Raw genomic sequence first — 19,488 nt, forward strand, 5'->3', positions numbered from 1 at the left:
AAAGAGGAAGAGGGTCGGGGAATGTTTGCCGTGGGCGATCTCTTAATTCCCCCGCTCCCCCATAAACTTACAGCCGGTTCGATCTTGCGGGAAATTTGTTTTATCTTCGCTTCGTTTATCCGATTATCGATATAACGAACCAACATGGCCGACTTTTAATGGAACGTCGCAAGAATATGAAAAATGCGCTCTTTCAAACATCCTGCAGTAAGACAAGATATGTTAATAACAGGATCGAACGCTTCCATCGTTGTACCTTCTTTGTTAACCTTTTCAAAACGTGTCTCCGTTTTTCCGATTTTTCCGTTTTTCAATTTCACGTTTCTCTTTTCCTTTTGCTTCTTGCGCATGAATATTTTTCCAACGCGTATGTGTATTTTTCTACACGTATATTGCAGCAAGGTTGAAACGTCGTGCAAGTAGCCACGGTTATAACGGTCAGCGTTTAATGATTATTGCCTCTGATTATCATCTAAAAAAACTACTCGCAGACAATAACCGCTGTTGAACGTAGCCAATGTTACGGCATACCGTGTGACGTCTAGTGTCACAACATCCCTCTCGCTAGTCACACCAACATAAATCTAACCACGCAAAAGTAATATAATATAGCGCACAAATAACTTACGTCCGAGGAAACCGAGCAAACATATACAAAAAACATTTTACAATATATGTGCATTTCTATTGATTTCTTTCTTTCTCTATGCAGTTTTATTCACAGCACTGTCATTCACTCACCGGTACCAAAAAAGTGAAATGATCAGATATCAAAATAGTAACCAAAAGTGATATTTTTTCAGATTCTAACTAAAACCACTTCAGCATAAAAGCAATACTTTTACCTTTCCAGATTTATCTTCGGATAATTTAATATAACAAGTTTTTTTCGTAGTACGGTTTGAAAATTCATAACGAAGAAAAACCAAAGATGCAAATATGCTTTCGGAATAATCAGCACCAGACAAAACAGCAAAAAAGAAATATATATATATATATATATATATATGTAGAACGCCAGTATTTTACAAATTTAATGGAAGCTTAAAAAAAAAACAACTACAGTGATCTATTTTGGATAGTGAATTTTTTAGCGACTTGTCGAAAAGGCGACTGGACGATAGCGCTGGTAATATATGGCTCGTCATTAGCAACTCTGATTTAGTAACAAACAACGTTCTCTCCAGTACACGAGTCGATTTTCGCCGTCAAAAATCACGAAACTACCTCGCGCCGAATGTCGACTCAGCCCCGCAGGAAATCGCGGAAATTGATCACCCCGCAGCGTGTATCACATTCGGACGAGCGCACAAGTCGAAATCAGGGGGAGGTGAAAGAGCAGCGGGTCGGAGAAAGGCTAGGAGGGGGAGGGAGTAGAGGGCGGAGGATGCGAGAGTTAAATTAGTTTCCGGGGCAAAAGCTGGCTGCCGGCCGGTTTTCAGGACTAACCCCGTGTATAATTCCAGAACAGCTCCATCAGGCCGGAACCCACGAAGAACCTTCTATCCAGGCCATCCACCGCCTCCGCCAGTGCCACACGAAGCACGTGTCCCTCCCACCACCACCTTCCCGGACTTCGCGGGCGCTGCAGTTTGCGAAGTTAATTACCGTCGGATAATTGCACCCTATATGCCGTCCGTCTGATTAATGAGGCGCGGCCGGACGAGGATCATCAGGGATACTAGAACCACCCACCTCAATCCCTCCTCTTTCTCTTGTCGTTGAAGGGCGGTTCGCGGTTTCCTCGGAGTAACGAATTATTAGTTTGTCCGGTTACCGCTTCATTACGCTATTTCGTGGTCACTTTTTGCGGCCTCGTCGCGCAGCCGTCGCGCCGAAAGTTCGAGATTAACGAATTTGAAGTTTTTCGAGTGCAATTTACCCCGTCAAATGAATATCTCGCTTAGCGAGACGGACGCTTCAACTAGTAATTCAGGCTACCTTCCCTTTGTTAAACGTAGCGGATAAAAACGTTCTGGTTTACTATATTTCCTTCCAATCATGCGTGACTTTTTCAGAATTCGAGATTTTCTTTGAGAAGAAATGATGAATTCATGTTGAAAAATTCTCGGTAGAACGAAATTTTACAGTTTCTTTGTCGCGCCGTCTATCGCGTCCTATTCTGATTTCGGATTCCTAATTTCATCACACCTGCGGATCCTTGTATGTAAGATCCACTACTGAAATGCGATTGCTCGTGGAGTTAGGAGGGCCCGGATTAATTAATATTTGCGCAATCACGGTATTACTCTTGGTTATCTCTGGAGGTTGTTCCAGAAACGATTCCTTCGAGGGATTCTTGGGAGGACACACAGGCTTCCGCAGGAAATGCTTTCGCGCGGCTTGCGGTTGCACCTTGCACGTGCTTGCAAAGCAGCCGTCTTCCTCGGCTAGGACCCTTCGTGCTTGAAGAGGGAAACTCAGCAAGATCTCGAAAGGCTGCTTGAACGGCGACAGGCTTGATTACTGACGTTACGTCGCCGACGTCGATTCCGATGTATATGCACATCCTTAACAGGACATTCCGTACACGGGTAGGCGATCAAAGAGCGCCGATTGTTAATTAATTAACACCGGCAAGCGTACCACATATCGCAAGCGATCCGACGAGACGTGCGTCACGATTCAACATGCCGTACATTCTATATATATGTATGTGTGTGTTCACTGAAACATATAACTGACACGTATGATTAAAGCGGCGATTGAAGGAACAAAGTGAGCCAACTAAAAACGACGGAGAACTTCATCTGATTTGATAGTTAAAGTTTAGATTAGTGGAAAAGAATGTGATATTATGGCCTCCATTTATATTTTATACCATAATTTTGTTAATAATCAATATTTTAAATTGAAAACTTAACGACTGCATTCATGCGTTTTCGAATTCCCTACTTTTCGACCGACGAGTTTTTATAAGATGACTTAGATAATGAGAAAATCTCGCGAAACGCAAATGTCGCCCAGCTATTATCTAACACAGTCTGGATTCTTCTGTTCTTTCCTGAACCGTGCCTATTTAACCGAGTCAAATACGGGCTTCGTAAACACCGTGTGCGCACTTTCATCTCAACGATTTACGAATCCGTGCTGACAGTTGCTGCTAGCACCGGCTTTTGCAATTCATGATCAGAAAAGCTCCGGCAGGCTCTCGAAATCGGCGACGCATGGAGGCCCGGCTATTTGTTTCCGACGTGCGACGAGTGTAACTGAACGTTTTCAGCTGCAAAATGATGCTCGCGGCCCGGGCATCGTGTAAACACGCGGATTCAGCGCACGGTGAAACCGTCTTCCTCTATTTTTTTTTTACGCTCTCCTCCTCCTCCTCCGGCATGCTACGTTTTCATTCGCCTTTCGCTCCGGGGGTCGCGCTGCTACATAAAGGCTCATTTTCACGTGGTGTTGCGCCACAGCGATCGGTGTCACTCCTCTGTCATCTTCTCGCCGCTGTTACCTCGCGAACATCACAATGGATGATGTAAAGTGCACCCGTGTGCGGGAACAAGAGCTGGTGTAGTGGAAATTCAAGTACCGCTCAAAGTCCAGATAAAAATTCCACTACCAGCGCCTTATTCCGGACGCATAGCGAGCGCTAAACATACTTTTCTAATTTCGAGCATCATTTTTTATGCACGGAGAGAAAGGTCGGTTAAATTAACGCGGTAATGAACCGTGGCATGTCATTTTGACTGAAGGGAATACAATTTCTGGTCTTTACAAATTGGGTTCTTAAGAGATTACGTTTCTTTCAATCAAAATCCGAAACTCATTTATTGTCGCGTTAATTCAACCAATCTTGTTTTTTTTTTTTCTTATATAAAGGATGTCTTAAATCCGTAGGGAGGTTGTAAAACGAGTTTAATGAGTATTCGATGAAACTTGCACTACGTATACACTGAAATATTATCTATTCGTGCAATTAAGAACAACCGTACTCTTAGTCAACTTTAATCACTTATAATTTAAAAATTATTGTAGCCTCATTAATTTAATACTCGAATTTTCATCTTAGAAAATCTCAAAGAGTCTGTTATGTTAAAGACATGCAACAGTTCCGGAATAACCGGTATGTATAAACATCACGTATAACGTTATTTCAATTTAAGAATCAGTTTGAGAATCAAAAAGACCTACGTGGCGTCCGCTATGTATCCAGAATACTGCCTCTGGCGCGAAAGTTCAGCTGCAGATTAGGAAGACTCTCGGGAGAAACGTAGTTGCGGCGGGAAAAATGTGTAGGCGGTTGGAAATGTATTCACCTCCCTAATCCGCCATTATTAGACCATTGAGATTTTATCCGCATTTCAACGCAAAGGGGTTACGGTGCTTGCTGGTGCACGCAACGTATTTCCATTCATCGTGCCGTTATCATTCACGTCCATCAGTCGGGGGCAATATGACGCAATCATCATCGCAGCAACGGCATAAAATTTACTGCACCGAGCGTAAAATTTACCGTTGACTAGAAATACTCGCGCACTCGCTGTCCGGGGGAATCGTTACAAGTGACCAATGCCCGGAGGCTGACGCGAGATCCGATCTAACAAACTGGCGTTGTCGACTTAAAAATACGGGCGACACATAAATACGCCTTAGATCGGCACGACGCTCCTCGATGCTGTTTCCTGCTTTGTTTCTTTTATCGCGGAATTTTTCCCGCGCGAATTCAATAATGTACCGATCGGACGAGACTACCTTCATGCCGCAATGCAGACGCCACCGGATTGGTTTTAAGAAATATCAGTAAGCGCTACTCTGTGACACGGCTTAGAGAGATGCCGGCGAGAGATACGGCACGTCTCTGATTGCGTTCCTTAGTTCGCACAGCCACCACCCCTTATTGTCCCGTCTACCCGTTTCGGCGCCAACCGCGCTTACCTTCTCTCTCCACCCTTCCGCTTTCTCTTCTTAACAGTGCAGCTATTCTCTCTCGTGGTTCTTCTTTTGTCCGACCAGAAGAGTCCCAGGGTCGGATTTAATGCTTTACTTTCGAGGATTGCTTTAACTTCGCTGCTGCTTCCCCGATACAATGACGTGTTCGTATCGTTGCGAACCGCCGCTTTCAAAGTGAACGGGACTCCATTAGAGAGGTGGTCTCGAGTATTCGATTAAGCGCATAATGTGTGATTGGAACATATAATTTTATCCGGAAATATAATTTTGATCGAAAGCTCTCTCTCTCTCTCTCTCTCTCTCTCTCTCTCTCTCTCTCTCTCTCTCTCTCTCTGAGGAATGGCGTTAACGCCGGTATATTCCCAACTGATTCTCTCTCAAAGTGTTCTCTCGCTCGCAGGTGAAGAGAAAAAATAACGCGGAGGAAGACGACGCGTTTATAGTGGGGTAAACGACGGCGTGTCTGAAGTAAATGGAAGTACTTAACTAAGCTGTTCAAATGACGCAACCACTGCACGCGCCACATATGGGACGCCGCTAACAACCCCCGAGGGGTGAAAATTTGCGCCAGCGGCCCTGAGCTGAGACAGTGCGTTTAGAGTAAACGGAGGAGAGAAGAACGGAGAAGCTTTACAGAATTAAGGAGCCATTCGCCTTTCATTAACTCACCGTGGGCCCAAGGGAGGAGAGATATTCCCTTCGTGCTAACTCACCCCCGGTTTGTCACCGCGCAGACAGCGGAAGGAGACTGTCGCCGATAGAAGGACTGGACTTTTATCATGCCGCGAGACCATTTACCGCCACCACCACTGTCGCTTGGCAAATAGGTAAACGAGATCCTTTCCGATTCCGCTTAACTCTTCGGCCGCGATCTAGATTGCGCTACTTCGTTAATCAAGACGATAGAATGCGCGTCTTCAACTCTCCATCTCTCTCTTTCTCCCTCCGCGTTTGTTTTCCCCGGTACGTTCGCGAGTTTTAGATTAAATCTGGGGTAATCGCTTTAATACTCTCTAAGACAATTCTCCAATGACGTATAATTATAGCTGATTATAGTTAACGAGCAATTGGAGTTTGTAAGCCTCCTCCCTCTCTTTCTCTCTCTCGTTCGTTTTCTCATTAAGGAGAGATTTGCCGATCGGAGCGTTACGTTCAGGAATGCACACGTTAAAAAATCGCGAATTTGTGGCTGTAGTGAATTTTCTTCTGACATTATATAAATAACGAAGATTTAACAATCCTCTTCCAGTTGATGTTGTAGCAAAATACCCATTGAGATACAATTCTGAAGCTTTTATTAAACTAATATTTTCACATCAATTCAAAATGAATTTGCAGACTAATAATTTTATTTCTTCTGCGTGTATTATTATTTCGGGAGATTGAATTGGGTTTTGATTTCTAAAGAGACAGAGCTAAATTAATATAATTCTCAAACTTCTGTTAACCGCTTCAAGCGACGAAAACAGAAATGAAATATTCAATAGCGCTTAATTCCAGCGCTATTTCGACTTCTTGGCGACAGCGACGGTGCTGGTTTAATCGAGGTCTCGCAGATCCAACTGCACAATCAGCAGATTAATCTTTCCCCAATCGCACACCTACGCATATCAAGCCCTCGGTGTTAAGACTTACCGGGATCGGAAGAGGGATGCGCTCTGGTGAGTCTGCAGAGTTGTAATGGCAGATAACGAGTATCCGCTCGCGGTGGTGACTTTGGCGGCGGCGGCGTCGCGCTGAGGAAACCGCGCTGAAGTTCCCAGCCCACTTCCTGGATGATCGAAGCCTTCCTGAAGTATGGCGTTACCTCTCGCAGGTACTTAACTGCAACGAGAAAACATGCCGTTATCGTTCCGCTTGTTGGAACGAGAGAAGACACAAATGTTTAATTCTTCTAAGTTTCCACGATAATAAACTGAAATGATCTGTCTCTTAAATTATACTTTTTGTTTAATTGAAAACTTCTTTATTTAGATTGTCATTTATTTTCTTTATTTTTCTTTGTTAATTTTCTTACTTTTCTCTGTTTCCTCGATTCAATGTAGCCAAACATCGCCAATTGCATATTTGTACTTGCCAAATAATATATTAATATATAATAACACTATACTTCGCTCATCATCAATTATCATTACATTATGGTTCCTATGACGATCGGGTAATTATTGAACGACAATGTGCAATATACTAATTACAATATTCAATGTTATCTCTTCGCGAAAAATTCCGATATCCGTGCAATATTAGAATAAACATTATACAATAATAATACAATGCGAGGAAAGATATCAAGACAGTCGAATATCAAATAATTCTCATATAATAAGTTCTTCTTCAAGAGTCAACATGCAAAAACATTTGCAGCATCAAGGTAGGTTGATAATGGTTTTAATCTCGAAATTCTTCATTCCTTCTTCTTCAAGTTCGACGGAACTTGTAGGGTTAACGTAGAATCAAAATTTCGACTCGGGAAGACGCTCGGGTTTCTGAAACGAAAGTCGTGTCGTGAAAATGGAGTATCGACCTTTCGAATACGACGCCGGCACCCTCGCTTAACCGACATCTTGTCGGCCCTATTACGCGAAATTTAATGGAGAACGCGCCGTCACGTGGCGACAGCAGCAGGACGGGGGTGGAATTCTGATGTATCGTATCCACGATGATCTAATATGTTCGCTATAGCGTGTTTCACGTGGATAATATGTGCAGCCTTGTAGCCGGCCATATTTACTCCCTCTCAATCCCCAAACGACATTTCCGCGCCAATCCTCTTGATTGAATATATCAGCATTCATCAGTGTCGGCGCCTTGATGTGATCTCAGTTTCGGTTATAACAAGCTGTTTGTCCAAATCAATCTGATCCACATATAACATTCCCATGCGCGCATAGACATTCTATAAATATAGATGATTGACATATCGATCGCTTGAATGAATATTCCGTCAATTCGCCACTAATCGGACGATGAGTCATCTTTGAATATGCTAAGTAACTACTCTCATAAATATCCAAATTATTCTTATCAGTTTCTATCCAGCTATGTAAACGGTATTTTCTCAGCACGTGAACAACATCTTATGTCATTGATCGCGAAATAGCAGCTTCGTTTACAGCCGAAATTTTCAATGAAAACGTGAAAAAAACGAGGCTTTCATTCTGAATTATCATCGGATTACATTAACCCTCTCAGTCGCGGAACTAGCCACGATGAAAAAATCACGTATTCCTTAAAAAATAAAATTAACCGAGCAACATGTTCCCGGGATATAGGCAATTTCGCGGTGAAAGGGTCAAAACCGTGAACCGCTTCGCGGCCGAAGATCAAGCCCCTGTCCAACTTTTCATGCGCGCACGTATCTCCGCGCGTATGCCGACACGCGACGTGTTTCTATTGAATTTATTTCAGCGCCCTGGACGTTGCTGATTGCAACTACACCGAACCGGGACGCCGGACCCGACGTAGCGCGACACTTCGCTTGCCAGTCACGTATTCCTGCATCATTTGCTATGGGTTTCATACCAGCCATAACTCTACGGATATATCCAGCCTCCTCCCCCAGCGGCCCTTGCACCAATTCTACCGCCGCCGGCTTCGCCGAATCCCGTCATAAATGCCGCGCCGAGGTTGTCTTCCCGGAGCTTGCAGCGGCTCTTAATCCGCCGCGCATTCATCGAGCGAGGAAATGGCGTCGGGATTAATCAAGTCTCGCCTGTCGCCGTTAATTTGAGCGAAGGCCGCCAATTTTCATTCGCCGGCGAGCTGTTAATCGCGAGGCGGCCTTTGACGAAGCGGAATTCGCAACGGGATTGAATGGCATTGTGCAGCTCGCGAGACACGGAACGACGGAGAGACCGGTAAGCTTTGATTGAGCTTTCGCGCGAGGGTTTGTTTAATGGCGATTGTGACGCCTAGTAGACTTGTCCTAATTGCATTCGGATCTGTCGGGATCGCTTAAGTTTCCCAAACGTGAAATAACTACGAGCTGCGAACGCCCGCCGGCTGCAATATACACGGCGAAAGTCGAAGGAGGGAGGCAAAGCGCGGGGAACACGAGTAGACGTCGATTCCAGGCGTACGTGGAATTTACATATTTCGTTATTTCAGTCTTCGTGAAAAAAAAGAAAAAAATGCGTGCGCACAAAAATAGGGGAGATTTCCCCTTGGTCGAAGTTAATTTAACGAATTAATCCTTAATTTTTGGGTCTCATAATTAACATACTTAATAGTGAATTTTTGCCATCAGCGTGAAAAAATTCCGCGCATAATGTCTGCCTCTCATTTCCATGATGAGAAACCCATTAGTGGCTCAATGCCTGACCCTACTCCCGGAATATCAGTTTCGGATCTGCCGCGAAGCTAATGAGGATCGCTTGCATATTAAACCTTCCGTGTTCAACGTTTGTTTAAAAGAAGCGACGACTTTTATACGACGGGTTTGCAAATCTTACACCGCGATAACACAGGATGCTCATTACCCGATAAAAACGTGTGCGAATAAACAATGAAAATGTTCAGCTCGAGAATCGATAAAAGCGCAGTTCCGGCGCTTTAAGAAATTGACATTCGAACAAAAAGTTCACTGGCCCGAAAGCTAACCACCATCGTCGCATTCTGCTCGCATTCGCCGTCGAATCGAGCCGAAACGCTGGATAGCCGGGGCAGCGTTGCGAATCAATCGACCATAATCGCGCCCGTTGAATCGGGTTCTCCCGTTTCCTGCGTCTGTAAAAAGCGTTTCGATGGCCGCCGCGCGCACCGAATATCAATGGCGCATCTCACCCCGAGAGCTGACCCCTGCATCCAGGAAGGATGCGTCGTCCTTGTTGCGGCCAGATAGGGAGCTAATAAACTGAAAGCGAAGAGGGGGAGGGCAGGGCTATCGCGTCCCACTTGATAAATCGACTGTGGCTCGATCCCAAGATCGTAATTTGATTTGATCTTCACCTCGCGCGCTTTACACTGAAGGACCATCCTGCGAAAATTCGAGTCCTATGACGCGTTCAGCGAGACCCAATTTCACGACTTTAATATCATTTCTGCTCGTTCGACGTTCGTGAAATTTATTGGAAATGAAAGAGCTTACTTATGAGTGAAGCCTGGGCACAAATTTTGAATATTAATATTATTTATAAAAAGTTATCTGTTTAATTGTATGTTAACCGTACGCGAATAAAACCCACCTTTTCATTTCCAGACATTTTTATCGACATTCCCCGTAAGGTGACTTATATTTGACTCCTTATTATCATAAACTTTGCGACAAAAAATTGAAAGGGACGAACTTACGTACACCTTCCCACAAATAATATTAACGTATTAAAACTATATTAATATTCAAAATGGCACATCCGTGCTTAAGCTTTTACTAGCCAATAAATAAATTCTTTTCCTTCAGTAAAACCAAACAGATCCATTGTTACTTAATATTTTTTTTTATCAGAAATAATTAAAATATAGGAAGGAGGAACCAATATGCACGGTGAAGCAATAACTCTTTCTATTGCCACTCTATTCATCGTCTTCGAAAAAAAAAAAATTCTATCAACAACTAGATGAAAAAATTAACATTTGTAAAAAAAAGTTCAAAATGATGACCGTCGATAAATAATTATATCGATAAATAATTTTTGTTAGATACATTTTTCTCCTACGTCTGAAAATATTTGATGTGGTAACGATTATTGTCCCATCCTGTATAATATTTCGCGTTGAAAAAGATCGTTATATTTTAGGCTGCACGTTTCTATCAATTGCGCTACAACCTCGTTATTAATTCTATTATCAACGCGATACAATCTTCTGATATTTTGTTTTCCATTATTTGTCGCACTCTTCTTTATTTCATTTGCGAATCTCGCTTCGTCGACGGAATATCTCTAAAGCGAATGTAGCAGCTTGCACAGATAAAAAGGAGGACAATATCGCGAAGAGCGTGTCTGGCTGCTCGTCTTGGGACCAATACCCGTTTCGAATTCTCCCGCTGCGATTGGCAACAGGATTCGAATCCTGCGAGCCCTTACGAGGCGAGAACCTATTTCTTTCTCCGCGACGCGCTTGTCGTAAAGCCTCCAAGAATCTCTCTCAAAGGATCCCCGTACAACGAAGCGCTCCCAACGTGGGGCAGATTTCTCGACAAATTTCTGAGTCCCCGTAAATCCTGATAGGACCACTGCGAGCAGTCTTGGGAACAAGACGTTAGCTAGAAACTCCTCGCGATTCGCTTTTCGCTTCTTCACCTCTCTTTACGATAAGCACGATTTGAGAGAAACGTGTCTCTTAGCTCTCTTTAGCTTCAGCTTTCTTTCGTTAAAGCTTCGAGAAAAAGCAATACTGAGCAAGCCACCAACAGTTATTTAGAACAGAATTTCAGAATTAACAAAACTTTCATAGTTGAAGATTCTGAAATTCATGATAAAACCATATTTTTATCCCGTTCGAGTGTGCCAGCTATTTTACGCCCAAGAAAATATTTCTACTTTAAAGTAGCATCTCTCTTTCTCCCTCTCCTTCCTCAATTTCTTAGAACGCGTCCGACAACTTCAGTTGATGATCTTGACGATCCTCATATCCTTAAATTTGCGACACCGTCCGTAAACCACGCTTCTCGAGAGGCAGGATATCCTGACGAAGCTGCAGGAAATGTGCGCGACGTGAACGTCGAGGAGAAAAAAAATGTCGAGCGAGTTATCGACCAGACGATTGGCACGTGTTTTGCATAAAACTGAAATCAGACGATTCACTGGCAGAGAGACGAGCCGTGCAAAATGAACGGCTCAGTGAATTGTTCGATGCATCGTCCTCCCGCAGTGGGACTTCATGATTTTTTATAACGCGTTTACGTAACTATCGAGTCGTTTACACGAGAAGCAAAATGCTCTTACGTCCGCATGAATCAGCCGATCGTCCGACAGGTTTAATAGATTCGATAAATCGACTCATGGGGGTCGCGCGCGACTATAACTTTACAGTCATTCGCCTCCCTATTGTTTGAAGCGATTTAGCTCGAGAGATGATCAAGAGCGAACGGAATAAATTTGCCTTAACTTAACACGTCATTTGTGTTGATACCGTCGTGCAAATATCGGCAATTTGTCGCATCCCCTACCACACCCTCTTTCCTTTTACACAGCGCGCGTTACATAACCCCCGTGCAACCAATCCCTTTCCCGCCCCCGCTCACTTCCCCTATCTGGCCAGGTTACATACGCTTTATACGCTGCTGATATATCCAATATATCACGTGGCATGCGCACATGTATTCGCAGTTGGCGAAGCGGCAATCGCGCCATTTTTGCGCTTTTTATAGTCGCACAGCCGCTTGTATAGACCTCAACTTGACTGGCGCTTCTTTTTAGCTGTATGTGCACGTTGTGTGCACAACAAACTCGTGTGTGTGTGTGTGTGCGATCCTAAAAAGAAGCTCGCACCTTCCCGTATAAATCTCGCGGGATCCTCGCGATTTACTCACGGCTCCTTATTTTATCAGAATAATACAGCACGCTCCTATTATACTCGCAAAATTACACTCGCTTCGCATCGTTGCGGCACGACGTTAATGAATCGGACAAGCTGTTGCAAAACGAGATCGATTAACGGTTTTCTGATAAGCTGATGAGGCAGAGAACAACTTTCGTTCACGGGCGTTGGAAAGACACAAGAATCAGAGTCCTGATGAGGAAGCCCTGATAGGTCCGCCCGTTGAGAGAATTTCGCGGGGCTTTCTCCTGCGAGAATCATACCATTACTCGATCGCACGACGGTGAAAAGGGCAGATTTCTTTGGCGTTTCCTCGGACGTAACCACTCGCCCGAGAGCACAAAAATCTGATGGGATCAGCCGTTCTCCTGCGGGAGCCGAGAGAGAGAACGTTTAATCTGGTAAAGGCGGGCCCGACAAATAATTCAACGAACGATATGGCGGAAACGAGAGAAAAATGCACCGCGGAAATAATCGGGCAAATAACGTTTAAAAGGAACGGCCGGCGCGAAGGAACGATCCATTAATTCGGCATTAACACAAATTATCCATCGTTCAGTGATAAACTCAAAATCGCGCGACGATTCGACGGAACTTCAGCGTGATTTTTGCTTTGTCGGTACATCCTTTTGTGCTTCTCGATTGATTTATTCGCGCGAGTTTCTCGTCATCGTACGTCATCGGGAGCTATTGAGAACGCGCGAGAAATATTCTCAGTGCTCTCGACGCGCTCTCTCAAGATCCCTTGGAGCGTGAATAAAAAATACATGCTGTTTTTATTTTCTGACTCACCTCGATATGCACGCTCGATAAAACATTTGGATTTATATCCTTATATATTTGTAGCTCGATATCACCGGACTTTACGCGCATCCTCCATCCTTTGAAAAGGGCCGCTTCTCACCGCTGTGAATCTATTGTCCGCCCGGTGAGCGTCGAAAACGTAAAATTTAAAAACGCTTCTGGACGTAACAATAACGAATAATATACTTTTGTATATACGCGGAGTATTGGAATCATTATCTACTTAAATCTAGCTTTTCTTTGAGAAAAATTTGTTTATACCGGTAACTATAATCGCATAAATAAAACAATTATAGTTAAGAGAACTATAGTAAGTGTCACTATAGCGTCGGTGTACGGAAAAAAGGTTTAATTGTATCAACTGGAAAGAGGGAACAACTGAATGCACTTCTGGTTGAAAGAAACGGAATCTCTGGTTATAAAAACCATCATAAGGAGATCTTTCCTCTAATTCACGCTGACGCGAAACTCGAGGCCTCGTAACATCCGCAATGAGATTTTCATGAAAAATTCGAAGGGGACGAGCTCTCTGCGCGAAATCTTAAAAAGGAGCATTCACAAAGTGAGGGAAAAGGTACCGCGCGATCTTTCACTCTGGCGTGTTTTATTTCCGTTATTTCGACACTTGTTCGCGATCGGAAAAGCGCTTTCGAAAACGATATGATTTACGTCAAAGGATTCTGTCACGACGTACACGAAATGGCACCTTCGCGTGAAAAGGGTATTTTCTCGGCACACACGGCAAGCGGCGAGTGTAGGAAGGACCGCTACCACCTGTCGATCCCACTGAAACGCCCGGGGGAACCCGCCCTCGCGCGAGCGATCGACTTTATTCCCTTATTCCCGCAGAGAGAGCCCTTCACGCCGGCCCGAGCGTCACGTTACGCTCGGACGAACGTACGAATCCCAGGTACGTCAATACCCCGAATTTGATTGTCGATCCCATTCTGTCAACAACCGGGCATTACCCGCGCATTCGCGTTATTAGATGACGCGTGAGTATAAAGGCCACGGAATGGAATATTCTCGCGTGAAGTCCGTCGGGGCGGCGTGTGGTAGCGGCCTTTGATGTGAGACGAGCCAGCACGGAAACTCCGCGTACCTTCAGCTAAAGTTATCCGATTTACCATCGTCTGTTTATGCTGCAACGACAGGAAACGGCGATTCTTTCATATGTTTCTTCCGTTTTAACTGAAGAAAGATATGAAATGTATGGAGTATATGTTTTCGTTTCATATTTAGAGACTAAGACCCGGTTTATCATTTGCTGCTTAACTTGTGGTTTAAACTGACGACAATGCAAAAATTGCGTTTCTCTATTTACGGTTAATCATTAAACTAATGATTTTATAATTCTTTAATGATTAACCATGAATAGAAAAATTACAATCATTTTCATAATATTAAATATTATATAATCATTTTTACATTATCATCAGGTTAAGTATAAATTACAAATTAGTCAGAAAATGAAAAACCGGGCCTAAGGCTGTATTTCAAAGTTCATTTCCAGTACTGAGAATCTGTAGTATCACGTAACACGAATTGTAGATTTTTAACGCTGGCGATAAATTTTGGAACACAACTTAAATGTGTCCGTCGAAGTTTTAAAATTCATTCTGCTTTCGCGATTACGATCATTTATCGGAAATGAAAATCATAGGTGCGCCGCGAACACCCACCATTTGAGACTAAGGTGACAGCGGAGACCAATCGAAGCAGGGTGCCCTGAAAATAGAATAAAACGTGTGAACCGGAAGTCAATTTTTCCGTTGGTTGCCGGCGGAAGATATTTTTAATATCTGGCAAATCCTTCTCCCTGTATTCCCTTCTCCCTCATGCTAAAAAAAAGATGTAAAGCATAAGCCAGAAGAAACACAGCTCGTCGTTGAAAAAAAAAAAAAAAATTTTGACAATTACCAGAATGTTTAATAAGTTTGCGTTTGCACAACTAATAGTAATGTGCAATATTGTCTCTGGCGATCGTAATCAACAGCCTCTAGAGATATTCGGCTAAATTCACAAAATGCTATTGGCAGAACAGAATTAACGTGTACAAGACAAAGAACACGGGCATATTCGATCTCTTTACAATATAATTTTTGAATTGCTTATAATATAATTATCACTGAGAAATGTCTAAAATCGTCGTTAAATTGACGATCATTAGTCTCGCGCTCTCTTTTATAAATATAAGTCTGAGACCGAAATTGTACGCAACATTAAATTACCAGTTTTAATAAAAAATGTTAATAAAACGCGGAATTTCTTTCAGCACGATCCCCTCGCATTATTTATTATCCGGCGGAAGCTTACTCGCGAGGAAAAATTCTTCCCAGCTGAGTTGACATCATCATTTATTCAACACTTCATTCCCCCATCCGCACGTGATATATAAAGTACATATACAAGTAAAAAATTACAACAATGCTGCTGCATTTCCCCGACATAGCATCCAAAATCAGAACAGGACTTTGCAATGAAAGGCATCGCTAAAAGTGCTGTCGAGTGCTTGCGCAGCGCAGCAAAATGTCCGAGCGTCAATAATGCCCGGCCACTTACTGGTTCCAGCATCACTCTTAACCTTAGTGACACAAGTTACATGCAAAGCTTGTAAGCGACAGTGATAAATTAGCTGCTTTGCGACATTGCTGCCGCTTGCTCAAATAATCAAGAGTTACGATGCGCGAATATCCCTAAATCTAGTGAGTGACCAGTCATTAATAACTGCATTTACACAGCGATCTAAACCCGGATTAGTAACGCCTCTACCTTCGCATGACCAGCGCAAAACCGATTCGTTAACTCTCGATGTTGCAACTCCACGAGCGTCGTGTATAATGCAGTTACAAAATAATTGCGTTTACGACATGTAACACCGACATTGACACCGGAAATTACTAAATCGCTTTTACGCCACTCATGTTACTCCGTAGACTACTGCCGGGTTCGGCGAATCGGCTTTAGGCTGCCGTGTAAACGCGGTTAATGACGCCTGAGCGGAACGAATTTACACAGCGCTTCCAACAGTTAAAACAAACATACGTCCACAAGAGAGACATTCTTTCAAGGTGGTCTCATGCGTTCTTCTCTTCTTCAGCAATTTTTCTTGCTTCCAATCACTTTGTTTACTTTTCACGGTGATAATTTTAACGATATTTGCGTTGAAAACGGCACACCCGGTACATACCCGGTTCCACCTGAGAAATACTAATCATGAGCGTCGGCGACGCGGACGCGACATAATTTCAGTTTACAGTCAGAAAGAGGGTGATTTTTGTTTACGAACCCCCGGGACTCTCCCTCGCGCGTTCATCCGGCGGAAACACCGTAAAAAGGATCTCGCAAGCCCGAGATTTCTCTCCTAGCGTCTTTGGACCATCATCGCCACTGACACTGATGCTTTCAGACTGCATCTCCCCTGCCTTTCCCGTTCTCTCTTCTCACGTCTTCGCCATCTTTTCTAGAGATACCCTTTTTTCTTCCATCGAGCTTCTTCGTCCCGGCGAATTGTTCCGGCTGTAAAGCCTCCCCCCTTCGCGGGACAACCCCGAAGACATGCGAGTGGAAGCGATGGGATAACACTGAAATATTCAATATGGCGAGAGACGAGCGTGCGGAAATTTTCGTCGTCCTTTTACAACCTTTAGGTTCCAGCATTTAATATCCGTTTTCTTCTTACACGTCGCTTTATCGTGAAAGCTCGTCTCATTCGTATCAAAGCACTTTGACGAATGGTTAAAATCCGAGAAACCTCTCGTCTATCTCCGAAAAGTGCGAAAACTGATCGTTTTTTATACGTTACAAAAATAAAAGTTTCGTTATTTTGTGTGCTTTATTCAGAAATAGTAAAGAGCAATGAAGCTTTTGTTATTTAATAAAATATTTTTGAAGGAACTGTGCAATACAGCGCTTCCCTTCGCACATTTATGAAAGCTCGTCTAATTTTTATCAAAGCATTTTGACGAACGATTATATAATCCAAGGAGTCCGTCATCTATCTCTAAAAAGTGCAATACAAAAGCTTTGACAACTTTTATACGTTAAAAGAACAAAAGTGTCTTTATGCTCTTTATTTGGAAATATATAGCGAGTAGCAATGAAGCTTTCCTTTTTCAATAAAATACTTTTGACGGGACTGCCATTCGACAATACAGCGCTTCCCTTCGCGCTACCGCTCGCACATTTATCCGTCCTTTTGCCCCGTGTCTCTTACGCCGTAAGTGGGACGTGATTTATTTAAGAAAGGACGTCGGCGACCAGCGCGCCACTCGAAATGCTTATATTCCCTTTCGGATTCAATAAGCTCGGCTTCCTACTTTTCTTACGCGACGCAACGCCGCTTGCTATAGTCGCCGTGCTCTCTCCCCATCGCTTAATAATATGAAAAATATACGAGCGCTCGCGCAAGAATAAGCCACCGCGACCTTTCCTTTCTGCGATTTTCCTGAATAGTAAAATTCTCCATTCGTAATAAATTTTTCCAGCAGCCACGCGAACAGTAATATTTGCGAGAGCACACCCTTTGTCAATCGCGAAATTTAATTAGCTGGTTAGAAGGATTTTTTGTTTTGCCCATGCGAAGGCGCACAGATCGCCAAACCGACGCCAGTAAAAGTATGCGTAGTTTCAAATTTTCCTGAAATTCTCCTTCTTATCAGTCCATAGCAGTCGAGCAGTGATCTGTAAAAGGCAAGGTTGGATAATAACTTGCTATTCATTTAAATTTAAGTTAAAAGTTAAAAAGTTAATTACTCTCAACTCAACTTGATTGAGTTTAAAAAAGTTAACTTTTAACTATTTATTTAAACTTTGTTACTTCTTATGTATTAACTTATTTGCATTTTTTAGTCAGGTTAAAATATTTCGTCAATATTAAAGTTGTGTGAAAAGCTTTTGAGCATAGTCACGAATATCTGTATAAAAGCAGCTACGAAGTATGAAGAAAATTAACGTAAGAATGGTTATGCTGGTATTCATAGTCACATTTTTTGTTTAAGATTAATTTTTGTTAGAGTGGTTGCTTTCCAACAGGATACACAAGTCGGCACGAAAGTCTAATTATATTATCCTTTTCTTTATCAAATGCGGAATGGGGACAAATGATAACTAGACCTGTGTCGGTTTGTATCTCTTCCTGGAAAGCAACTCTTGTTTCCGAGCGGAAAAGTGAATTCCAAAAATTATGCCATTAGATCCGTGTTACGCCTCTAGAAACTTATGTGAACAGACGAAGAAACAATTACTTTATTACTACGTTTATTTGCAGCATTATACTTTTTTACAATTTTAATCATTAAGAGCATTCTGCTATAGTCAGACATCCTGTATAATCGCAATTACTATTGTGTAAAAATTATTATAAGAAAATATATCTTCTTAAATAAGAATAACTTTTCATTATTTCACATAAATTTAATCTAAATTAAAAGATTAATTACGAAGAATATATAGTTTTCTATAATTAACTTTAATATTATTAACTTCTAACTTGAATTTTTTTAATTTAATAAAACTGACTTTAATAAAGCTAATTTGGCTTTAGTTTAACTCTTAATTGAGTTAGCATTTTATTTTAATTTTTAACGTAAACTTAATTTATAGTGATCAACTTTTAACGTAACTTAGTGAAAAAAAATTAACTCACCCAACTTTGGTAAAAGGTAGTTTTCAAGATTTCGATAGAGAGAGAATTCTTCAGAATTCTTAAGCAGCAAGAAAAACGTATGTTCTCATTTCTCTCGCAAGTCACACCTTATGTCAAGTGTGTCAGAAGATTCTAAACTCGGGGAAAATCTTTGCCGGCATATGTATCCAATTCACCCGTCTCTTCCCGAGTTCAAAAGGCAAAGTTGACGGTAATAAAATTAACAAGCAGTCAGCCAGCCACCCTCTCCCCCTCTTCTCCCTACGTCAACCCTCCTTCATTTCCATCCCTTCACGTTCGCTCGAGTTCTTTCACAGTCTGCATCGCTCGCAAGCACCCCTCCACTTAGGGAGTAAGCGCGCGCCACCCTCGTTTCGACTTCATGGCGTTGCACGGTACTTAATGATCACCGTATACGAGACGATGGGGTGGAAAGAGACAACGGTGGAAAGAAGGTGAGGGAGGATTAAACGTTAACCAGAGGCAACGTATAAGAAAGAAGAATGAGAGAGCGGGGTCGAGGAACGGAAGAAGGAGGGCAAGACGCGAGAAGGAATGACGACTGAAGACGCGGGGGAGAGAGGGGTCGGGGATGGTAAAATATGGGCCAGACCACGCTGGATGCTAATAATAATAATAAATGTGAAATAAGAGAAAATGGGACT

The 19,488-nt window shown here is 42.7% G+C and overlaps 1 protein-coding gene across 2 annotated transcripts in view; it reads right to left on the reverse strand.

Annotated features, from left to right (window-relative positions):
* The window catches only part of LOC106745071 (beta-1-syntrophin), a 242,550-nt gene that overhangs the window by 104,435 nt on the left and 118,627 nt on the right, over positions 1-19,488 (reverse strand). For both annotated transcript variants that reach the window (XM_014620338.1, XM_014620337.1), the window contains exon 3: positions 6,529-6,717. In XM_014620338.1, coding sequence (XP_014475824.1) covers positions 6,529-6,717 — 189 coding nt within the window. The remainder of the gene's footprint in view (positions 1-6,528; positions 6,718-19,488) is intronic.

This window comes from Dinoponera quadriceps, unplaced genomic scaffold (genome assembly GCF_001313825.1).
Source record: "Dinoponera quadriceps isolate SergipeBrazil2010 unplaced genomic scaffold, ASM131382v1 scaffold717, whole genome shotgun sequence".
Taxonomy (NCBI): Eukaryota; Metazoa; Arthropoda; class Insecta; order Hymenoptera; family Formicidae; genus Dinoponera; species Dinoponera quadriceps.